The sequence below is a fragment of the Primulina huaijiensis genome, chromosome 2 (genome assembly GCF_012295235.1).
Source record: "Primulina huaijiensis isolate GDHJ02 chromosome 2, ASM1229523v2, whole genome shotgun sequence".
Lineage (NCBI taxonomy): Eukaryota > Viridiplantae > Streptophyta > Magnoliopsida > Lamiales > Gesneriaceae > Primulina > Primulina huaijiensis.
Genome location: NC_133307.1, coordinates 31,129,826 through 31,151,672, shown reverse-complemented (window position 1 = coordinate 31,151,672; position 21,847 = coordinate 31,129,826). Strand labels below are relative to the sequence as shown.

Below are 21,847 nucleotides of genomic sequence, written 5' to 3'. Positions count from 1 at the left end.
ATATCGCAGACACTACTTACGTACCTCTAACAGTCTTGGAAATATTGAATGTCTACCAGACACCAAACATGACGACATTACTAGCTTTCTAGATTTACATGTTCTTTCTAGCTAATCTGCTCATGTATTTTATAAACATGATGTATACTTAATCCCTCTAAGACTCTCGGATCATACATTCTTCTGTCATGAGTCTTTTGGGGATGTTTGCTTCTTCGACCAATCCTTGCACTCTCGACTACTCCGGAAGCGCTTCGTAACTCGTAGGGCCTTAAAAATTAGCTAGAAATGCCTATAATATGACCAAAAAAGCTTGGAGGTGCACTAAGAAATAAATCTCACATGACCCATTTATAAGCGAGTACGGAGGCTTCAGACATACGTGTCATGCTCTCTTTGATACCTCATCGGACGAGGAAGATCGCAAGCTCCAATCCAGAGTTCAGAAAGTCTAAACTGATACGTGTAGATGTTCATTGGACACATTTTCACCTTGTTGGTCGAGTGGGTTCGGAAAGTCCAAACTCACCTTCGGAAGATCCGATCCCGTCGAAAGTTCCGAACCGGCTACTTAAATTTGTTCGAATTTGCTTAATTAACGAAAATGTATTCATGTATAAATAATACTTTATTAATATCTGCATTTAGTCATACACAATTTAAAAATCCAATCCAATGACATCTCATTATTTTTAGTGATGTTCTAGAATAAAGATTGTTGTACCATAAATTAAATACCACAATCATATGATATAATATTATATGATGCAGTTTTAAAATACGTGTTCCATATTTTGGTAAAGGTCAATTGGGAAAATAATGCGACTTCATTTATTTCCCCAAACATGCACTACAACATTTTCACTTGTATTCATTAATGGAGAATTGAAGTTCGGGAAAAAGTGGAATGCGTTTATTATTTGTACGCAATATCATAATGATTAAAACTGGATTTTGTTTTACAAAATAAAAATTAATAGATGAGGCGGTAAAATTACAAAATAAGATACAATTTTGCCACATCACGTTTACCATTTGCGCTGGGGAATAAAAATTGTACGTAAATAGAGCAGTGACATTTATATCACGCAAAAATATGGAATATTTCATTGATACTAGAAAAGACTCAAATTTAATAATCTAGTATAAATTTTTTGATAGGTCATTTTTAATATATTACATAAATTCATATTTTGTAAGAAGTGTCTATAATATTTTGAAATATATTATTGGAACATGCCCATTTTATCTCAGTTACAATAATGTAATCTCTTGCGAGAAAATTTAGAATAGAGGGATGAATCCAATCACAATCTAAGCTAATTCTCCAAATTTAAGAATGTGATTTTTAAGGCAACTTGCATATTTCCTAAATTACCCAAAATACCATTTTGAAAAATATGTTTGTGAAACTTCTCGAATTGGTACTTAATTAACTAATTGACGACGAGTAAATCTCTTGTGAGACAGTCTCACAAATCTTTATATGTGAGACGGATCAACCCTACCGATATTCACAATAAAAAGTAATATTGTTAGCATAAAAATAATATTTTTTCATGGATGACTCAAATAAAAGTTTCGACCCATAAAATTGATTTATAATCATTTTTGTGATTGCAATCAATAGAACACAATAAGTGAATGACCAAAACACCCCCGTCACGCTTCCTTAAATCTCAATTCTAAAAGTCCTTCACAAGCTCAATTGGACTTCGCTTTCCGCCGGTTCCTGAGAAGCAGAGAGAGAGAGCGCAACAATGGCGGACACGAAAGTGGAAACTATAGCAAGATTAGCTCAGTGGAAAGTCGACAACTTCGGGCCAACCACGGCTTACAAAAGATCCGACCCTTTCAAAATCGGCTTATGGAATTGGTATCGATTGGCATGAACTTGTATCTGAATTGGATCATCAATTTGAATCGAATTTTCCCCTTCCTTTCCAGGCATCTATCTGTGGAGAAGAATCGGTCAGTTTATATCCGGCTTTTCCCTGAACCGTCTCGGGTTTCCAAAGACCAGCCGCCGATTGCGCGGTTTGTTCTGCGAGTCACCACCGCTGGTTCCAATCGAAGGCCTTATATTTCGCCGAGTATGTGTTTATCTTGTTCTTCTGACTTCGTTGACCTTCTTGTGATTTTATCTATTGATTTTGTATTTTGTTGCTTATGGTAGGTAGTATCGTGGATGAAAATATTAATATTTTTATTCTACTCTTTTATATCAAGTCTGTTGCTTTCCAATAGTTGGGAATCAAATTACCTCGTAAAGAAATTCGATTCATAATTTTTTTATGGCGTATAGTTTTCTCTCATATTTCCATAAAGATGTTTAGAGACAGGTGAAGACAATTATTTTTAAGATATTGTATATATTTTCTACTTATGCTTCGCGTTAGTCATTACCTGGAGGAGGTTTCTGCAAAGTGAATGAATAAATGTCTGAATGTGAATTTTGATGCACCAATGGAGTTTATACTTGTTTGGATTGCCTTTTGTATATGTTCATTAAAAATATGGTGGTGGTTTTATTATGGTCAGTACACGAGAGATTGCTGCGGACAAGTGATGACTTTGCCTGCCCCGTGGATGTTAACTTTCAAGGTCGATTCGTCATTGACGTGGAGTTTCTTGACCTTAAGGTCTGCGGTGTAAATGTGAGATGCTCTTGCTTGTCTCTTTTGAAATATGATTTTGCCCTCAAAATTTTGCTGCTCAGTTTTTACCCTTGTATACAAATTCTGGCTGAGACGCCATAGTTTTGAAGCTCATGTAGCGCGTGCGCATGACATTGTGAATCGGAATACCGAACTTTTTTCAGTTTTGTCCTTTTTTAGTGATGCATTTTTTGTTCGTCCTTGAAATGCCCTTTTTCTGTGGAATTGAAGGGTGGAGAAGGAAACTCTATATGGCCCAGTGATGGCACGATGCAATATCTGGCGACACAAAGCACTCTTAGATGCCTCTCTCGCATGCTGGATGAGGCCATTCATTCAGATGTGACCATCAACACATGCGACGGAACCCTCCAAGCCCACAGAGCGATTCTTTCAGCTACCTCCCCCGTTTTTCTCAGCATGTTCCAGCATGATCTCAAAGAAAAAGAATCATCCACGATCGACATCGAAGACATGACATCCGAGTCCTGTATGGCCCTCCTCAGCTACTTGTACGGAACGATAAATCAAGAAGATTTTTGGAAGCATCGATTAGCATTATTAGGTGCAGCGAACAAGTATGATATCGTGGACTTGAAGGATGCATGTGAGGAGAGTCTTTTGGAAGATATCAACACGGGGAATGTGCTGGAGAGGTTGCAGGAGGCTTGGCTTTACCACCTGAATAAACTGAAGAAAGGATGCATGATGTATTTGCTTGATTTTGGGAAGATTTATGATGTCAGAGATGAAATGAATGAATTTTTCAGACACGCGGATCGAGAACTGGTCGTCGATATGTTCCAAGAGTTGCTTGCAGTTTGGAAACCAGCTTAAATATGTGTTGTAGTCCCTAGATTTTACACCATTTGCAATCGAGAATTTCGGTGGTGTTACGTTCTAAGCAATTTTAAAGAAGTGTTCGAGAACAATCAAATTATGTCGTGATTTTTCTTTTAAAATATTAAAGCCAAATATTATGTGCATGTTTAAACATCTTTGTTCGACTATCAATTAAATCCAACCATAGAAGATATGATTACCCAAGCTTATTTCAACTTAAAATCAATCTGAAATCATCAAAGTAACTTTTTTATACATTAGTATGGAGTAAATTGTGAAAGCACGTAAAATTGAGATTAATATACGATAAAACACTAATTATTAAATAATAATGGGATCCAAAATTTTATAGTATATATAAGAAAATAAATTTATACATGAGTAATTTTAGTCGCAGCCAAAAAACAGAGAAAAAGGAAAATGTTTTTCTTTTTCGTAGGAGGGTTGGAACAGCAGGCGACGCGGGTGCTGAAAAGCGGCGCGGGGAAGTGCATAGCGTGCGGATCACGCGCCGACCTCGTGGAGTACGAGAAAGTGCTGAAGCTCTTCTTCGTGCCGGTGTGGCGGTGGCCTGGAAAGCACCCGCTGATGCGCTGCGATAACTGCAAGCTCTTTTTCCCGCAGTCCCTGTCGCTTCCATCGGCGTCGATGGATGCTATCCGGTGCCAGTCCTGTGCTAGGGAGATGGATCCCTCCTACCGGTACTGTCCATTTTGTGGGTCTGCTCTGTGATAATCAACGTTTTTAGGTTTTCGAGTGTGTTACAGTAAAATTAGTTTTTGGCGTTTGGTTGTGAAGTGGATGCCGTTCTGTAACTTCATGAAAGCAGTTTTGTTTTTCATATTCATGATAAAAATAAATCCTCGATTTTTATTCTCTGTGCTTAACCAAGTTCAGTTCATCAGAAGTAAAATTACCTCGTTGTCCCGTTTTCAAGATTCAAACATCGAACTGCAATAATCATTTGATAATGCTGATTCATGTTACATCTGACATATTCACTTACAAGATGAAAATCAGATCGTAGCTGTCGAAAGGGGGTGGAAGTTGAGACTAATGAGATTGCTCAGCAACTGTACACAAAAAAACTTGGAAGGGGAAAAAATTACAAGTTTACAGTTGCTCTTATTTGTACAAAGGGTGTGCGCTTTGACAATATATTTCCAGCTATCCAGCTTCACCTGAGATTTTCTTGTATGAACGAATACTGTAGAACCATTTAGTTAAGGTCTTGATCGTTCTGTTTCGAAAGGGTTCATGATGGTGTCTGAAGAATCAATGGAAGAAAACTGCTTAAATACTCTACGTTGATTTGCTAAAAGGAGATTGGTTAGATCCTTGTTCCACTGAATCTCTCCATAGCCTGTACCTGACTCCAAGCTTATCATACGATACAGGCATATTCCATATATTTGCGCCATTCAACATTCGCTCCTGTTGACCAATCACAAGACGCAAATCCTCGTTCAAAACCTGTTCAAGCGGAAGCTGGGATTTGATCAGATATTTATGGATCATCCAAGCAATTGGAATAGCAGAAATTTTTCTGACAGAATTATATACAAGAAGAAACCAAGAATGTACCTTTTCAGCGAAATGTATCCATAGGTATTGCATGAAAGGAATGTGTTTTAAGATGGGAGCAAAGTCCAATGACATCCTGTACAACAATCTAGTCTTCTGTCTAGATGAAGGTAGGCAAACATGAAGTTGGTGTAGATGTGTTGTACACTCTCTTGTGCTCTGCCCTTCTAATTTCCCAGGTTTCGAGATCCCAATAGTAGACAATACCATACAAGGTGGTCGGAACTCCATATCAATTGGATAAGGATCCCAGTATCCTTGCAGCCCAGATGCCGGTGTCAAAAATTTCACCAAGCTGTGAATACAACAGCAAAAGAAGCAAAATTGTGATTTGTTCTTACCAATTTTTATCAGTGATACTGATGTAATAAACCAATTTCACGGGGCTTAAGTTGAGCAACAAACCTGGGAACACTCCATCCCTTCGCAAATGTAGAAGTGTGGGTAAAAGGAGCATGTGCAAGGTCCAAAAGATTGTCCAGAAGTAGCCCGTGTTCCACCGGAAGTTCCATTACAATCTGCCATTGTCAAGGAAATCAGAAGAATCACAATAAAACAATGTTTTATTATAAAAAGTTGGATGAATCAGTTCGACAGAATATTTTAGGCGCAAGAAATACCTCGGCGTGTATTTGGAATCCTGATGGTGGTAACAAAGAAGGGAGATTTGCTGCAGGAGGATCATCCCCCGGCCAAATCCATATCATTCCCTCTTGCTCGAAACATGGCAAAGCTCTGATCTTGACATTTAGTTTTGTAGTTGATGGCATTTTCTCACAATTTCCATCAGTTGAGTATTCCCACCCTGATGTTGAAAAATAAGTGAAAAGTATAAGTTTATAATCAATTCAGATCATCAAGTTTTGTCCTATGAAATACACCAGTTGAGGGTTCAAATTACTTGCTACGCGTGAATCACACACAAATTTTTTGGATGATACCCTTAATCTTACCATGAGAAGGACATTGAATCCGGCCCTCGTTGACTGAACCCAAATGAAGCGGGCAGGCTCTATGAGCACAAGTATTCTGGACACACCCTGGTTTGCCATCTTTCCCACGAAACAGAACCCACGGTTCTTCAAAGCAATCCATTGGGACCTGCAAAGAATACATAAAAGCAGTGTTGCTGAAGAAGTCCAAATTAACAGGAAACAAGTTTCCGTTAAACAGGCCTCACCATGGTATCATCATTCAGATCTGCAGAAAATGCAACGGGGTACCAGAAATTCTTCAAATTGGGACTATAAGGTTGGACAGGACCGGATACATTTAGGCCTCGTCGGGTCTGCTTGCTGCTCTTTACAGTATCAAGAAATTGAGCAGAAGAGGTACTTGGAGTAGAGGGTAGCGAGTCAGATTCTGAGGTTTTTGTGTCTTGTAATATTTTATCGTTAACCAATGTTTCCATGTAAGCTAATTTGTCCAAAGCAGCAGAAACCCTTGATTCTGATATATGTACCTAAAATATTCAACAATTATAAAAAGATTGAGCAACCAAAGATTGCACCATAAATTCAGTTATTTCACTGCTTGATATTATTTAATATCTCTTCGTACACATTTGTTAGAATAGCTAAATTTCAAGTTGTACTAGGTGGATTTTGAGAAAACTCTATCGTTGAGTACTACGTACCTGATTGTGAGCTATTGAAAGTTCCTCCTGCAACTCTGCAAGATCCTTCTTTAGAGTTCCTATTGATTTGAATTCACGAGCCAGAGGATTTAATACCTCCACAACCTACACAACATTATCGAATTTGAGAACATCCAACGGAATGGAAAATATAAAATACTCAAATAGATCAATTCGAATACAGTTTGACGATACACCATCAAACAATATCGGACAAGGGCATCCCATCAAACAGCAAAAGCACAGAACTCGTTGACTAACCTTTTCGTGCAGAAGCATGATTGTGAGAACATCTTGTCGAGCCTTCCAATCGCAGTATTGTATATCATATCGCGCCACTTCCAGAGCTTGATTCACATCAAGAAACTTTCCTTTATTTGTGGGAACCTTAGATCGCGGATCTTCTACATCAAAAAGTGTAGTCCACGGGCTTTTCCTTTCGACAAAACCACCATTTTCTCCAATTATAGCAAATACTCTAAATCCTCCTCTGACACCCTGTGAGATTCCAAAGAAACACCATGGTTGAGCTAAGGATCAAGAATTTTAAACTAAAACAGAGATTGAGGAAAGAATTTGAAAAAAAAAAGTTTGTGGATCATGAAAACACAAGGGTAAGGGCACAGAGAGACTAGTTTATTATTTTTTAACTACATACCAAAAATCAGCGGTGAACAAAAGCAAAATGTTGTTATCATACATTGAGGAACTGCGAACGGCGAACCCATTATTGAAAATATAAAAAGGTTGAAACTTTCTAAACAGAATGGAGTGATGAAAAGGAACAAACAAACCTTCTAATTACCTTCTGCTTTCAAATGCCATATATATATAAATAAAATCCAGAATGCTATATTTCAAAAACAGTCTCCTAAGATATCTCCTACACTATAATGTCACGAAACAAGCTCACTTAATAATAATAATAATAATAATAAGCCATCCAATAACGATAGACAACAGAGATGGCGTGATCAAATGCACAGTTTCGACACCTCAGAGCAACTCGAACCCACAGCAGATTAACTAAAATAAATCGAAAAAAAACCATCCAAATATTATTAGTGGAGCTGAAAGAGATTTCCCCAATGAATGAACACAAATAAGAAAACAAACCACCATAACTAAATTAAGAAACCATTTCAAAGAACACAGAAAAGGCAAAGAAACAAAAGAAAAAAGAAAAAAAAAAAGGAAGCACCTTTTTGATGTTGTTCTTGGAAGACCGGCAGAAAGAAAGTGGAAGAGCAAGAGCAGCAGCCGTCGCAATGGCAGACATGGGGTAAAGTCGGGTCGGTCGGAAGTCAGCAAGGCAGTCCGAGCTTAGTAAAAGAAAGAAGAGAGGGAGAGGGGGCCAATATATTTTATCTGCAAAAGATTTATTGTTTTCTGTTGATAAGAGGTTGGTATTTCGCGCGATCTCGATTACCCTGCCTTGGATTGCCAGCTGGAATTTCGTGGGGTTCTCTACGATTCCCTCGTGGCATCATCATCATAGTCCACAAGTTTTAATTTATCAGGGTGGTAAAAAAATTAAGTTGGTTTGAATCTATTCCATAAATATTTGATTTGTATTTGAATTTATTGAGTCGAATTCGAATTAAAATTATTTTATTCAATAGTTTGCAAACCGCTCGTGAACATTAATATTTTATTAATATAATATTATTATATATTAAATATATTTCGTGCATTTTTTACATTTCATTCTCGAACTTTAATATACGAACAACAATTCAAATAGCTCGCGAATGAGTAAAATATTTCGATTCGTTTATATATATATATAAGATACTAGCATATACCTAGTTTTTATGCATAAGATATTATTATAATTTTTATGTATGATTAAACACGAATGGACCAATAATGGTAATTTAATTTTAATAAGGGTAAAACCACGCTGAAGAATCACATCACAATTAACACATTTATATCCTCACCATGGGATAAATTAAAATTTAGACTCATTTAATTTTTTTTTTAGCACTAATAAAAAATATCACAAAAATTTATGAGAGACGGTCTTGAGATGAATATTCTATTTGAGTCATCTATAAAAAATATTAATTTTTATTATAAATATGAACATAATTGACATGTCTCACGAACCGTATCACAAGAGATACATTCTAAAAATATATAAAACACCCTTTACTATGAAAGATTTATTTTAAATTCCATGTGCGCCCAAGGTTAATAAATAGTTAGCAGGGAAAATATTGGATGTACTATATTCATGAAATAAGTACCTTATTTTATTTGTAGACATTAATAATTGATCTAAAAAATTCATGAAATAAGTACCTTATTTTATTTAATTTTATTCGTAGCCATTAATAATTTATCTAAAAAATATAATTGACCAGAAGCTTGTATCATTCTTACATTTTGTGGCCCTAGTCGACAATCATGTCAATTATGTGAAAAGTTAAATATGTTAGTCATACATAGCTAGCAGGTATTCGATGATTGGTTTTCCAAATCTAATGTTTTTCATTGTTTTCATTAACAAAATTTAAATTTTCTAAACTGACTATAAAAATATACAATTATCATCATGCATACAAATATTAAACTAATTCATAAATATAATAAGTGATAGTACCAGTATATATTTCGAAAAAAATATAATTTCTTAAACTTTTAATCAAATCATTTTTTTTATTTGATAAATTTTAAAATCAATCCAAACCAATGGTTTGGTTTAGTTTTGTTTGATCAAGTTTCTGCTCGCCCCCTAATACATAGTGAATTTACCTAATCAGGGATGATTTAAATTGTATAGTATTTAAAGAAATTTCAGATTAGAAAGGATAATTATTATTTTCATCTGAAAAAGTGTATCTCTATAAATCACAGATGAAACTGAATTTTCTTGGGAAAATGAATGGTTAGTATTTGCTCATTTACTCCATTCCTTTTCAAATTGTCGTTGGGGACACTTTTTTAAGTCTTCACGTACAAAAAATATCAACAAATGGTGAATTATTAGTGGCCACTCATTTTCAAACGGACACACATCTAGCTGTCTGTATTATTGGCCTCGCCCTTGCTAAACTGTACTCTTCTTTTATTTGTGCATGCATCCAAATTTTCATTTTGTTGGCAATCCATTTTTTGATTTAATTATTCTCTCTTATTTAAATTATAACACAAAAATTCCCATGAAATGCTCACATGATCAATGTTGTGATATGAGCACCTAACCAGACCGATTAATAAAAAAAAAATATTACTTTTTAAGCTAACAATATTAATTTCATTTGAAGTATGAATCGAGTTGATTCGTCACATAGAAATAGATTCGTGAAATCCATAAGATCGTCTCATAAGAGATCTACACACACAATATATAAACTTTAATATAACATACGAGCGGTGGAAAAGAAATAAATCAGCGCCGTTGTATACTTACAAAATAGTCATGTCCCCATAAAATCACCATAATTCTTTTTTAAAAAATGTATGCTGCTCGAATAATTAATTATAAAAAGCTTAAATTTAATATAAAATTATCTGCTTGAAAACTACTTAATGTCCAAAAATTCCTTTATAGCATGTAGACTACCACCACTAGTATTGGGCCAGCTCAGTCCATGAATGCTAACGTTTAGAAAACAAATGTAAATCCTTGCACATGGGAAATATGAGCCTGTTTATCAATTGGACTTCGCTTGGAGATTTGTTCACTTAAAATTTCCGCGATAACCAATTGTAAAACGAAGCTAAATTTGTCATCCAATTAGGTGAGCACAACCCAACTCAACCTAACTCAACCCTAAAAGTCAGCCAACAAGTCTAAACTCACTTCAAACCCAACAATTAACTCTACGATTTTAGGTGAAGTAGGAGTCTTTACGCTGTGTTTTGCCTTATTTCTATTTGAAAAAAATTGTCAAGGTTGTTAATATTCTTGTTTGAATAAGATTCCATTGTTTGCACTCATCGTATCGACCTTGCACTTCCCGAGTGATTCCCGGTTACTCAATTCTTCCAATCTCTTGTAGACGAACATATAAGATTGTGGGAAAATATATTTAAGCATTTTAACAGTATCGTAATGTATAGGGATTGAGTGAACAAAAGTAAAAGTTATATTAATTGTCACAAATTAGTATCTATTTTTTTTTTAAGAAAATAAACTTTGATATTTCAAAACACCACAAATCACAATCCACGTCAAGATATCGATTGGCCACTTTTGAACCATTAGTAATATGACGATCCCATCTTGTTGGACAACTCTGAATTCAAAAACACCAAAAGAATATTACTATATATATATATACTAGGAATGATTACGTGCGATGCACGTAGGTGACTAATAATGAAAAATATAATAACGAGATTTAGATAATTTTTAAAATCGTTTGAATAACATATTGTTTATGAGTATTTATTAATCTAAATATATCAAAACACAATAAATAAAAATACATGATGACGATAAATCAAATATATTCATTTATTTATATAACATTTTTTAATTCGCGTGATTATAACATAATGACAGCTCTATGAAATTAACAAAGATATTTTTCATCCAAATATTATTCACAATGGAAAAAAAATAAAAAAAATAATTAATAGAATAGTGAATATTACTAAAACGACAATCCCAATATATTTAAATGAAGTGCATATAGCTATTGTCAAATAAAATTCTCTTAATTAACTAAATTATCATAATGCTGTTAAAATAAAACCCCTAAACTTGTTATTAAGTTAAATATCAATTTTATTTTTGCTAACTTTTAACTCCTTGCGAATTTTGTTAACTTTCTTCTTTTTTAGAATAGATATTATACATAGTTAGTTTATATCAGAATGGTTAATCTGAAAATTAATATTGATGATTAATAATTTTATGTTAAATANATATATATTGAGACATTAATTAAATATCACAATTTATTAAATTAAAAATATAAAAAAGTATCATACTAATGTATTTGTAATATTTTTCGTCAATTCAACTAAAATAATGAAATAAAGTTATTCTCATTTTCCATATCAATCCTTAAATCAGAAAATTAAATATTCACCTAAATAAATAAATGAAACATTAATTAAGTAATGGGGTGTAAAAGTGTAACTAAGAAAATTCACAAATCAAACTCATATATTTATAGATATATAGAATATAGATATATAGATTTGCTAACTTTTAACCCCTTGCGGATTTTGTTTAACTTTCTCTGTTTTTTAGAATACATATTATAGATAGTTAATTTTATATCAGAATGAATCATTTGTAAATTAATATTGATGATTAATATTTCATGGTAAATAAATTTTTTAAATAATATCAATCAAATAAATATATGTAGTAAAACAAATATATAAATAAACTAATAAGTAATTCAAAGTTAAAAAATTAATTTATAATGAATGAAAATAAATTATCACTATAATTCATATTATTAAAATAATTATGTTAAAAAATTATAAGGATTATCTAATAAATTTAAAACAAAAGTAGAAAGTAATTTTCGTTCTTTTTAATTTATCATTAATTTCTCTGTCTAGTTGAAATAAATCAAACTAATCAAATTATACGACAAATAAAATATAAGAAAAATTTACAAAAGAGCATATAGAATCTACATGGTCTCAATGTCCATTTTTATTGGAAAAGTACCATAAAAATGACATAATTTATCATTAATTTCTCTGTCTAGTTGAAATAAATCAAACTAATCAAATTATACGACAAATAAAATATAAAAAAAATTGCAAAAGAGCATATATAATCTACATGGTCTCAATGTCCGTTTTCATTTGAAAAATACCATAAAGAATGACATAATTTATCATTAATTTCTCTGTCTAGTTGAAATAAATCAAACTAATCAAATTATACGACTAATAAAATATAAAAAAAATTTGCAAAAGAGCATATAGAATCTACATGGTCTCAATTCCTATTTTCATTGGAAAAGTACCATAAAATGACATTTTCTGACATGTTTTCAATGACACTTGTAAAAAAGTGTAAGTTTGATATGTGTATTAAGACATTAATTAAATATCACAATTTATGAAATTAAAAATAAAATAAAGTATCATATTAATGTGTTTGTAATATTTGTCGTTGATTCAACTAAAATAATGAAATAAAGTTATTTTTATTTTCAATATCAATCTTTATATCAGAAAATTGAAAAGTCACCTAAATAAATAAATAAAACATTAATGAAGTAATGGTGAATTAAAGATTAAATAAGTAAATTAACAATTCAAACTCATATTTCACTTAAATAAATAAATAAAACATTAATGAAGTAATAGTGAGTGAAAGGGTAACCAAGTAAGTGAAAGGGTAACCAAGTAATGTCGTTGATTCAACTAAAATAATGAAATAAAGTTATTTTTATTTTCAATATCAATCTTTATATCAGAAAATTGAAAAGCCACCTAAATAAATAAATAAAATATTAATGAAGTAATGGTGAATTAAAGATTAAATAAGTAAATTAACAATTCAAACTCATATTTCACTTAAATAAATAAATAAAACATTAATGAAGTAATAGTGAGTGAAAGGGTAACCAAGTAAGTGAAAGGGTAACCAAGTAATGTCGTTGATTCAACTNGAAAAATACCATAAAGAATGACATAATTTATCATTAATTTCTCTGTCTAGTTGAAATAAATCAAACTAATCAAATTATACGACAAATAAAATATAAAAAAAATTGCAAAAGAGCATATATAATCTACATGGTCTCAATGTCCGTTTTCATTGGAAAAATACCATAAAGAATGACATAATTTATCATTAATTTCTCTGTCTAGTTGAAATAAATCAAACTAATCAAATTATACGACTAATAAAATATAAGAAAAATTTGCAAAAGAGCATATAGAATCTACATGGTCTCAATTCCTATTTTCATTGGAAAAGTACCATAAAAATGACATTTTCTGACATGTTTTCAATGACACTTGTAGAAAAGTGTAAGTTTGATATGTGTATTAAGACATTAATTAAATATCACAATTTATGAAATTAAAAATAAAATAAAGTATCATATTAATGTGTTTGTAATATTTGTCGTTGATTCAACTAAAATAATGAAATAAAGTTATTTTTATTTTCAATATCAATCTTTATATCAGAAAATTGAAAAGTCACCTAAATAAATAAATAAAACATTAATGAAGTATNTGGTCTCAATTCCTATTTTCATTGGAAAAGTACCATAAAAATGACATTTTCTGACATGTTTTCAATGACACTTGTAGAAAAGTGTAAGTTTGATATGTGTATTAAGACATTAATTAAATATCATAATTTATGAAATTAAAAATAAAATAAAGTATCATATTAATGTGTTTGTAATATTTGTCGTTGATTCAACTAAAATAATGAAATAAAGTTATTTTTATTTTCAATATCAATCTTTATATCAGAAAATTGAAAAGCCACCTAAATAAATAAATAAAATATTAATGAAGTAATGGTGAATTAAAGATTAAATAAGTAAATTAACAATTCAAACTAATATTTCACTAAATAAATAAATAAAACATTAATGAAGTAATAGTGATTGAAAAGATAACCAAGTAAATGAAAGGGTAACCAAGTAAATTCACAATTCAACTCATATATTTATAGTTAGTATATATATACATTATCACGAAAATATATATACCCCTCACACGTACAAAACAAGTAGACCTAAAATGAGACAAGGTGGGCCTTTACATCCTTTTCAAGACAGAATATACCCTATAACTCTGTTTGTATAGCTTTGTTTAAATTTTTTTTAAAAAAAAACAAAGTTTTGTCGGAAGTTTAATAAAATTTCGTAACTAGTTTTGGAGGTAAAAACTTGTGTGAGACGGTCTCACAGGCCGTTTTTTGTAAGACGAATATCTTATTTTGGTCATCTATGAAAAAATATTATTTTTTATATATGCTAAGAGTATTACTTTTTATTATGAATATCGGTAAGGTTGACCCGTTTCACAGATAAAGATTCGTGAAACCGTCTCATAAGAAACCTACTCTTAGTTGGATTTATATCATAACATAAGTTAAATAAAGATAAATTTGATATTGAATAAAAACACGTATGTACCATAACATGAATTTGCGTGTATCTATAAGGTTCAATTTAAATATATAGTATAAGATAAGATATAGACAATTTCATGTAATATGAAAAACAACAAATTTGTATTAGTAAAAAATTATATCTAAAATTAGAATTTTTTTTCCATCCAATCTGAAGTGAATAACTACTATTCAACCCTATGCCGTATACGTAGTGATGTAGACTTACACTTTTGCCATGAATGAATACACTTCTTCTATTCTCTTCTCTACTCTTCTATTCTTTTCCTAGTACACACACACACACACACTACTTTCAAACGTCGAAGAACGAAAGGACGTGGATTCCTCTAAACCAAAAATTATTCTCAAACCCTATCCACTTGTGATTCACAAATTCTCGAGATTAATAATCTTCATGACCGGCCCGGCACTGTATTAATTACAACACATCAAATTCAGACACTACATTATCCATCGTCACGCACTCATATATGGCAGCTCAGACAACAATGCTGCTCAGTACTGGAAACCGTGTTACCGGCCACGAATTCAATGTTCAAACACTGAAACCGAAACCTTTGTCTCGGTTCTTGTTTCCGTCGATCCAAACAGTTGATTGTCATCCTTCATCTTCGTCGACTGCCACTCGATATGTTATCGAGTCTAAGGCTAAAGCTTCCCCAGCTGTGAAGAAGGTTTCGAATTTCTTGATTTTTATTTCTTTACGATGTAGAGTTTATCGTTTTAAACAAAATAAAAAAAATTATATGTAGGCGCCTGTTGTGAAGAAGAAGTCCACGGTGGAAGATGGGATCTTTGGTACGTCTGGCGGAATTGGTTTCACGAAACAAAATGAGCTCTTTGTTGGTCGTGTTGCTATGATCGGTTTTGCGGTAACGTTTTTATTATTGTTTGTTTTTAAATATTTTGTCCATCATCTCTTGTTACAATACTTAAAGAAATTAATTTAAGTGGCATTTCCGTGCATATAAAAATACAAAGAATATTTGAATTTTCATTTATTTATTCGAGCCAGCGTGATCGATTAGAAAAACATTGATTTGTGGCTCAAATTGGGAAGTGACTTGTAGGGATTATGATAAAAGATGTATCCCAACATTGCATCGACCATTTCATATTTTATGGTAGCATCTCATTACTCTATTGATAGAACATATATATCGTGCTTAATTTGTCATCTTATTAAGATTAGGTTTATTTCCATGTTTCATCTAAATTGTTGAAGAATATGCATGATTCATTTCCATGAACTTTTGAAGGGATCAAACGATTTGAAAATTGTAGACATGGCCAAGAAAAACAACATGATTTTCTTGATTAAGTTGTTGCAAAATTGTTAGTTGTCCTGCATCGGTTGGATAAATAACCTGAGATTTGTAACAATCCTCCCCCTTGAGCTAGCTTTTGGGGTTGAGTTAGGTCCAAGTTCCAATCTTAACATGGTACTCAGGTTCCACCGTTATGTGTTAGACTGTCTAACTGCCCATAGTTGCGTCATTTGTAAACTTTAAGCTCCAGATGTTCATTTCTGGGCGTGATGTGGTGTGTTAGTTGTCCCACTTGGATAAATAACTTGTGAGTTGCATATATGGACTTTGACAATCTTCTCCCTTGAGCTAGTTTTTGGGATTGAGTTAGGTCCAAATTCCAATCTCAACAAAAATGAGCATAAGGTGACATTATAAACTTGCGCGTGCAGGCTTCACTATTGGGAGAAGCCATAACAGGGAAAGGAATTTTGGCACAATTGAATTTGGAAACTGGTATTCCAATTTACGAAGCAGAGCCTCTTCTTCTATTCTTCATCCTTTTCAACTTGCTTGGAGCCATTGGAGCCTTGGGAGATCGGGGACGATTTGTCGACGAGGCCACCGGACTCGAGAAGGCAGTCGTCCCCCCTGGAAAAGATTTCAGGTCTGCTTTGGGGCTAGGACGAGGAGGTAAATTTACCAAATCTCGACAGTTGACAAAAAATACAAATAAAATTTTATATACGTTTTCCTTGACTGTTAATCTTATTACGTGACATGTTTACGAGTGATAAATCATAAATAGGTCCTTTATTTGGATTCACAAAAGCAAACGAGCTGTTTGTGGGGAGATTGGCTCAATTGGGGATTGCTTTCTCTATAATTGGAGAAATAATAACTGGGAAAGGAGCTTTGGCGCAGTTGAATATAGAGACAGGGGTGCCCATTAACGAGATCGAACCCCTGCTGCTGTTCAACATAGTTTTCTTTTTCATCGCAGCCATCAATCCCGGGTCCGGAAAATTCGTCACCGATGAAGAAGACTAAACTCGAGGAAGAAAATGAAAATTATTTCGATAGTAAAGAGAAAAAAATAATAATCTTACCTTGGTTTGTTGTATTTAATTTGTGCTTTCAATTTTGTACATGATCAAATATTCGTTTTCTATTTATTGATCTTATGCTGAGTAAGCGAAATGAAATAATAAGTAGGGAAAATTTTAATTTTAATTATGTAAGTTGGATTATTTTTTGTTTTAATATTGTAACTTGTAACTTGGATTTTTTTCCTCCGAAATCATTAAATCAATGGAATATATAATTTATTTGACATTGATTTCATAATATGTGGCATTTATGACAAACATAAAGTTTATATTACACACGTTAAAATATACATAAACAAAATTTTTTTCCTTCCATTTTGAAGCATTGAGAATTGTAGTGTTTATTTTCTCTACATGTGTCACAATCGATAAAATCGATGTCACATAAATCATATTCGATTGATTTAGTAATTTTGAGCAGAAAAATTATTTTAAAAAAAAACTATGTTAATATAAGAAAATAAAATTTGACAAGTTCCACTATTAAAAAAAAAAAGATCAAATTAGCTAGAGAAATGCAGTTTTAGCATACTCTAATCAGATGAACATTATACAGTTGTCCCAGATAAAACGTGAGATAATTTTAAAAAAAATTTACTCTACAGTTAAAAACATTTTTACCAATCTTAGTGTCTCTTTGGTGACGATCATGTTGAATATTTATCCCTTTTTTATTTTTATTTTCTATAACGTCTTGTCAATTTTTGTGTTGATCCGTAGGCCTTATTGATCTGTAGACCTTACAATTTATTTAATTTTCCGTGAACATATATGTGTGTCCCCTACTCATTATTTCTGTGGCCATTATGTTTGCGCTTCCATATATATCTTCTGAAAACCAAAAAGAAAAGGAAAATGAACAAGACCTTTGGGGTCGTTGATAATTATAATTATAATTATAATTAAATAGCAGAGCCCATACCTCCAAGGGACCCCCCCCCCCTTTTTTTTTTTTTGTAGTGACGCAATATTTTATTTAATTAGTTTCAAATAAAAGTAAAAAACAATTTTTAATCTACTATATTATCCGAATAATTTTAGAAATAAAAAGAGTTTAACTTGGTTTAATATTATGTTGACGTTTAATTATACATAGTACTCTATGTTTATGACTAGTTTCAATTCGATGTGATTTAGGTAAATTGAATTTACTGTTATATTTTATTATTTGATTGATAAGATAAGTCAATTGCTGTTTTTAAAAAATGCAAAAGCTCGGGTATTGTTCAAATCACGATTCACGAATTGCTTACTTTTCATATGTTTATTTTTATTTTTTTTTAAATGAAATGAATGCTAAATCGATCGTATGAATGGAACATACATATCTACTAATTAATTTAAAAACGCCTTCCAAAATTTTCAGTTATATAAATTTATAATGATAACAAATACAATTTTTTTTAGATCTAAAATAGCCGTGTTACTCAAAAACGTTTGCACGGATATCAAAAAAACAAAAACATTAAGTACTTATTAAAAATATGACAAAAACTTGTGTGAGACGGTCTCACGGGTCGTATTTGTGAGACGGGTCTCTTATTTGGGTCATCCATGAAAAAGTATTACTTTTTATGCTAACAGTATTACTTTTTATTGTGAATATGGTAGGGTTGACCCGTCTCACGGATTAAGATCCATGAGACGGTCTCACATGAGACCCACTCTAAAAATATATTAAAGAAAAGACGGTGACCTATTATTCGAGGGAGACAATCTTAAAAAATTGGCCTCAGACCTCTATAATATCAGGTATGACACTGAGGCCGAGTATGAAGTGGAATAAAAATGGACAAGTAATAATTGTTTGGTTAAACTGATTAAATTTGAGACTAATTGATACAGTTTTATCCTTCTAATAATTAAATTACATGAATAAAGTAAATATATTAGGGTTAATATTGTATTTTCATTCGTGATTTGATTGTTGTGTGATAAATAATAGCTACACAAAATTATAAGTAAAATATTGATTGAATAGGATATTTTTGCATTTACCTCCCCTAATACTTGATATATTTGATACTCACATCCCTCTTATTTTATATTCTGCCATTGACACCCTTTATTTCAATTAATATTTCAACTTTTCTATCCAAAAATTTGAAAATGAATTAAATGCCTTGTTCAATTTATTAAAAATAAAAATTTATACTTTTCAACCCTTATTTTTATATATGACATTGAAAACACGTTCTAAATTGCAAAAAGTTTAATAAAAGTGTTCAAATATCATATATAATAATTGATACACATAAAATATTCTAAACTTTTAATTTTTTTAGAAGATTTAACTTTTAATTTTGTAAACCTGATAAACTTATAAAAAAATATTAGTAAATATTTAAATAATAAATTATGTAAATATGTAATGACGTATGATTTATTGATTATATATGTAAATAATTATTTTTACTTAATGATTTATGATTTATTTATTATAATTATATATAAATATTTTTTAAAATAATTTTATCACGTGAACAAAATTAAAATTAAAGATTAGAATGTATATTTTATGTGTAAATTATTATCAAAGATATTAGAATATTTTTAATGAAACTTTCTCTAATTTAGCACATGATTTCAAGATGTATATATATAAAAATAATAGATGAAAAGTGTAAAATTTATTTTTATTAAATTGACCTTGGGAATTTATGTTATTTTCGTATGTTTTTAATTGAAAAGTATTATTAACATATTAATTGACAAAGAGGTGTAAGTCACAAAATATAAAATACAAATGTAAATATATTTAAGTATAGGAGATGAACCCTAATCCCACCAACTAAACGCACTCTAAAAAAATATATTTGCAAACGTACATAATTTTTTCAAACGGCTTTCAAATATTTAATAAAAAAATAAATCATTTTTTATTCTTAAAATATTTCTCTGATTACAATTATTGAATTTTTCAGCAAACTTTAAAAAAATGTGCGAGTTAAAATAAATAGCAAGCCGCCCAAATAAGTGTCAAAAATTTCGGTTACGGGATAGTTTTGCTTCGACGGAAAGTACGTAGTATTATACAAAACATATAAACTTTAATATTTGTCTTTTACCTTCCGATATTATTCCATTTGTTTAAAAAAATGCTCGATATTATTAAAATGCTATTTTTTTATTAAAAAAATTCATTTGAGGTCTTTAGGTATCCATAATAATTACAAAGCAGCTGGGGTATTCTCTTATTATATTGCTATCATGTCCATATTCCATATGACTTTTAATTTGTATTAGTTATGTCAACAAGATATGTTTTTGTTATATATATTTCTGATTTGAACATAAGTTGACAAAAATTTGTGTGAGACGGTTTCACGGGTCGTATTTTGTGAGACGGATATCTTATTTGGGTAATCCATGAAAAATATTATTTTTTATGCTAAAAGTATTAGTTTTTATTGTGAATCTCGGTAAAGTTGACCCGTCTCACAGATAAAGATTCGTGAGACCGTCTCACAAGAGACCTACTCATATAAGTTTATATATAATAAATTTTATGGTTAAGTGCATATAATTTTATTAGAGTAAAATTTTTCACTCCAATTTAGATTTGATTTTTTATTTGTTAAATTTTATTATAGATCTTAAGATATTTTGAGAAAAAAATGGTGTATTCTAAAATCAAATAATTAAACATAACTCATATAAAATCTCTTATTTAAGTTTTAACTATATGATATGTATTGAACTCTCCTCTCACAAGCATCCAACCTCATAATATATTATTCTTTTAAAATTTGGAAAATTGAATTTTCGATCATGTATATATGTCTTTTTGCGATTTTAATTATCTATATTGTTATATTTCAGTCTTATTATGCTTTATTTGATTTTTTTGACAATTTTAGTTTTTTTCTGACATGGATATGATATAATACTAATACAATTTTAATGTGATATTGACGTGTCTAATGTTATGTTAACATTCTCAACAAGAAAAGGTAGAAATTTAAAAAAAGTTTAGACCGATCAAAATTGCAAAAAAATAAACATNTATATATATATATATATATATATATATATATAATTGATAGATTCTTTTTTAAACATAAAATAAAATAACATAGCTCAAAGTCAAAATAAAGGTGGCGACAAAACGGTTGTACAAAATAAAATAAAATAAATAGGAGGATGATTTTGAGACAAAATTAATTGATTAATAAAATATTAAAACTAGTAGGGTTCACTGCTCTCCTGTGTTACCAATATAATAGATTCGACAATATTTTTATAATTTATGACTTTTTGTCCCAAACGAGTACAATAAATCAAATCAATTTTGTGATGTGATAAAATACGTAATGAGATTTGTCTTGTTATATGTTACAAATTTTTTTATTATTAAAATTCAGATTAATGATTCGTCAATTCAAAGTTTGCCGAACTTCCCAAAAAAAAAAAGCACAAAATATATAGCTTCTTTTTAGGCTTGTAAGCGATTAATTTGATAGGTTGGTTTTGACAATTCACACAGTATTTTGACATGGAAATTAATTTAGGCCCATTGAATTTGCACGACTATATGACTACGGCCACGACTCTATTTGTACCTAGATTTAATTAGTTCAATTTANTATGTTAAATCTAAATTCTATCATTGTAAATTGTAATTACATCATATGAACCTACATGTCTCAAGATGATTGAATTGATTTACAAGAGATAAAATT

The 21,847-nt window shown here is 30.9% G+C and overlaps 4 protein-coding genes across 4 annotated transcripts; 3 read left to right on the top strand and 1 right to left on the bottom strand.

The window, feature by feature from the left end:
- Positions 1–1,670: 1,670 nt before the first annotated feature.
- Positions 1,671–3,656, top strand: LOC140971627 (BTB/POZ domain-containing protein At1g21780-like). The gene is made up of 4 exons (XM_073433981.1): positions 1,671–1,876; positions 1,948–2,093; positions 2,542–2,657; positions 2,889–3,656. The coding sequence occupies exons 1-4, from the start codon at positions 1,761–1,763 to the stop codon at positions 3,492–3,494; spliced, it is 984 nt and encodes a 327-aa protein (XP_073290082.1). The 5' UTR covers positions 1,671–1,760; the 3' UTR covers positions 3,495–3,656.
- A 227-nt stretch (positions 3,657–3,883) lies between these two features.
- On the top strand, positions 3,884–4,376 carry LOC140971626 (uncharacterized). Its single transcript, XM_073433980.1, has one exon. It carries the CDS (start codon positions 3,921–3,923, stop codon positions 4,230–4,232), a length of 312 nt encoding a protein of 103 aa, XP_073290081.1. The 5' UTR covers positions 3,884–3,920; the 3' UTR covers positions 4,233–4,376.
- Positions 4,377–4,442: 66 nt separating this feature from the next.
- LOC140971625 (chlorophyllide a oxygenase, chloroplastic-like) lies at positions 4,443–8,080 on the bottom strand. The gene is made up of 9 exons (XM_073433979.1): positions 7,922–8,080; positions 6,982–7,218; positions 6,721–6,825; positions 6,265–6,546; positions 6,038–6,185; positions 5,705–5,889; positions 5,490–5,602; positions 5,085–5,379; positions 4,443–4,973 (listed from the first exon to the last, which is right to left on the bottom strand). The coding sequence occupies exons 1-9, from the start codon at positions 7,997–7,999 to the stop codon at positions 4,803–4,805; spliced, it is 1,614 nt and encodes a 537-aa protein (XP_073290080.1). The 5' UTR covers positions 8,000–8,080; the 3' UTR covers positions 4,443–4,802.
- Positions 8,081–15,153: 7,073 nt separating this feature from the next.
- Positions 15,154–17,289, top strand: LOC140971624 (photosystem II 22 kDa protein 2, chloroplastic-like). Its single transcript, XM_073433978.1, has 4 exons — positions 15,154–15,483; positions 15,562–15,681; positions 16,509–16,749; positions 16,865–17,289. The coding sequence occupies exons 1-4, from the start codon at positions 15,280–15,282 to the stop codon at positions 17,104–17,106; spliced, it is 807 nt and encodes a 268-aa protein (XP_073290079.1). The 5' UTR covers positions 15,154–15,279; the 3' UTR covers positions 17,107–17,289.
- The last annotated feature ends 4,558 nt before the right edge of the window (positions 17,290–21,847 follow it).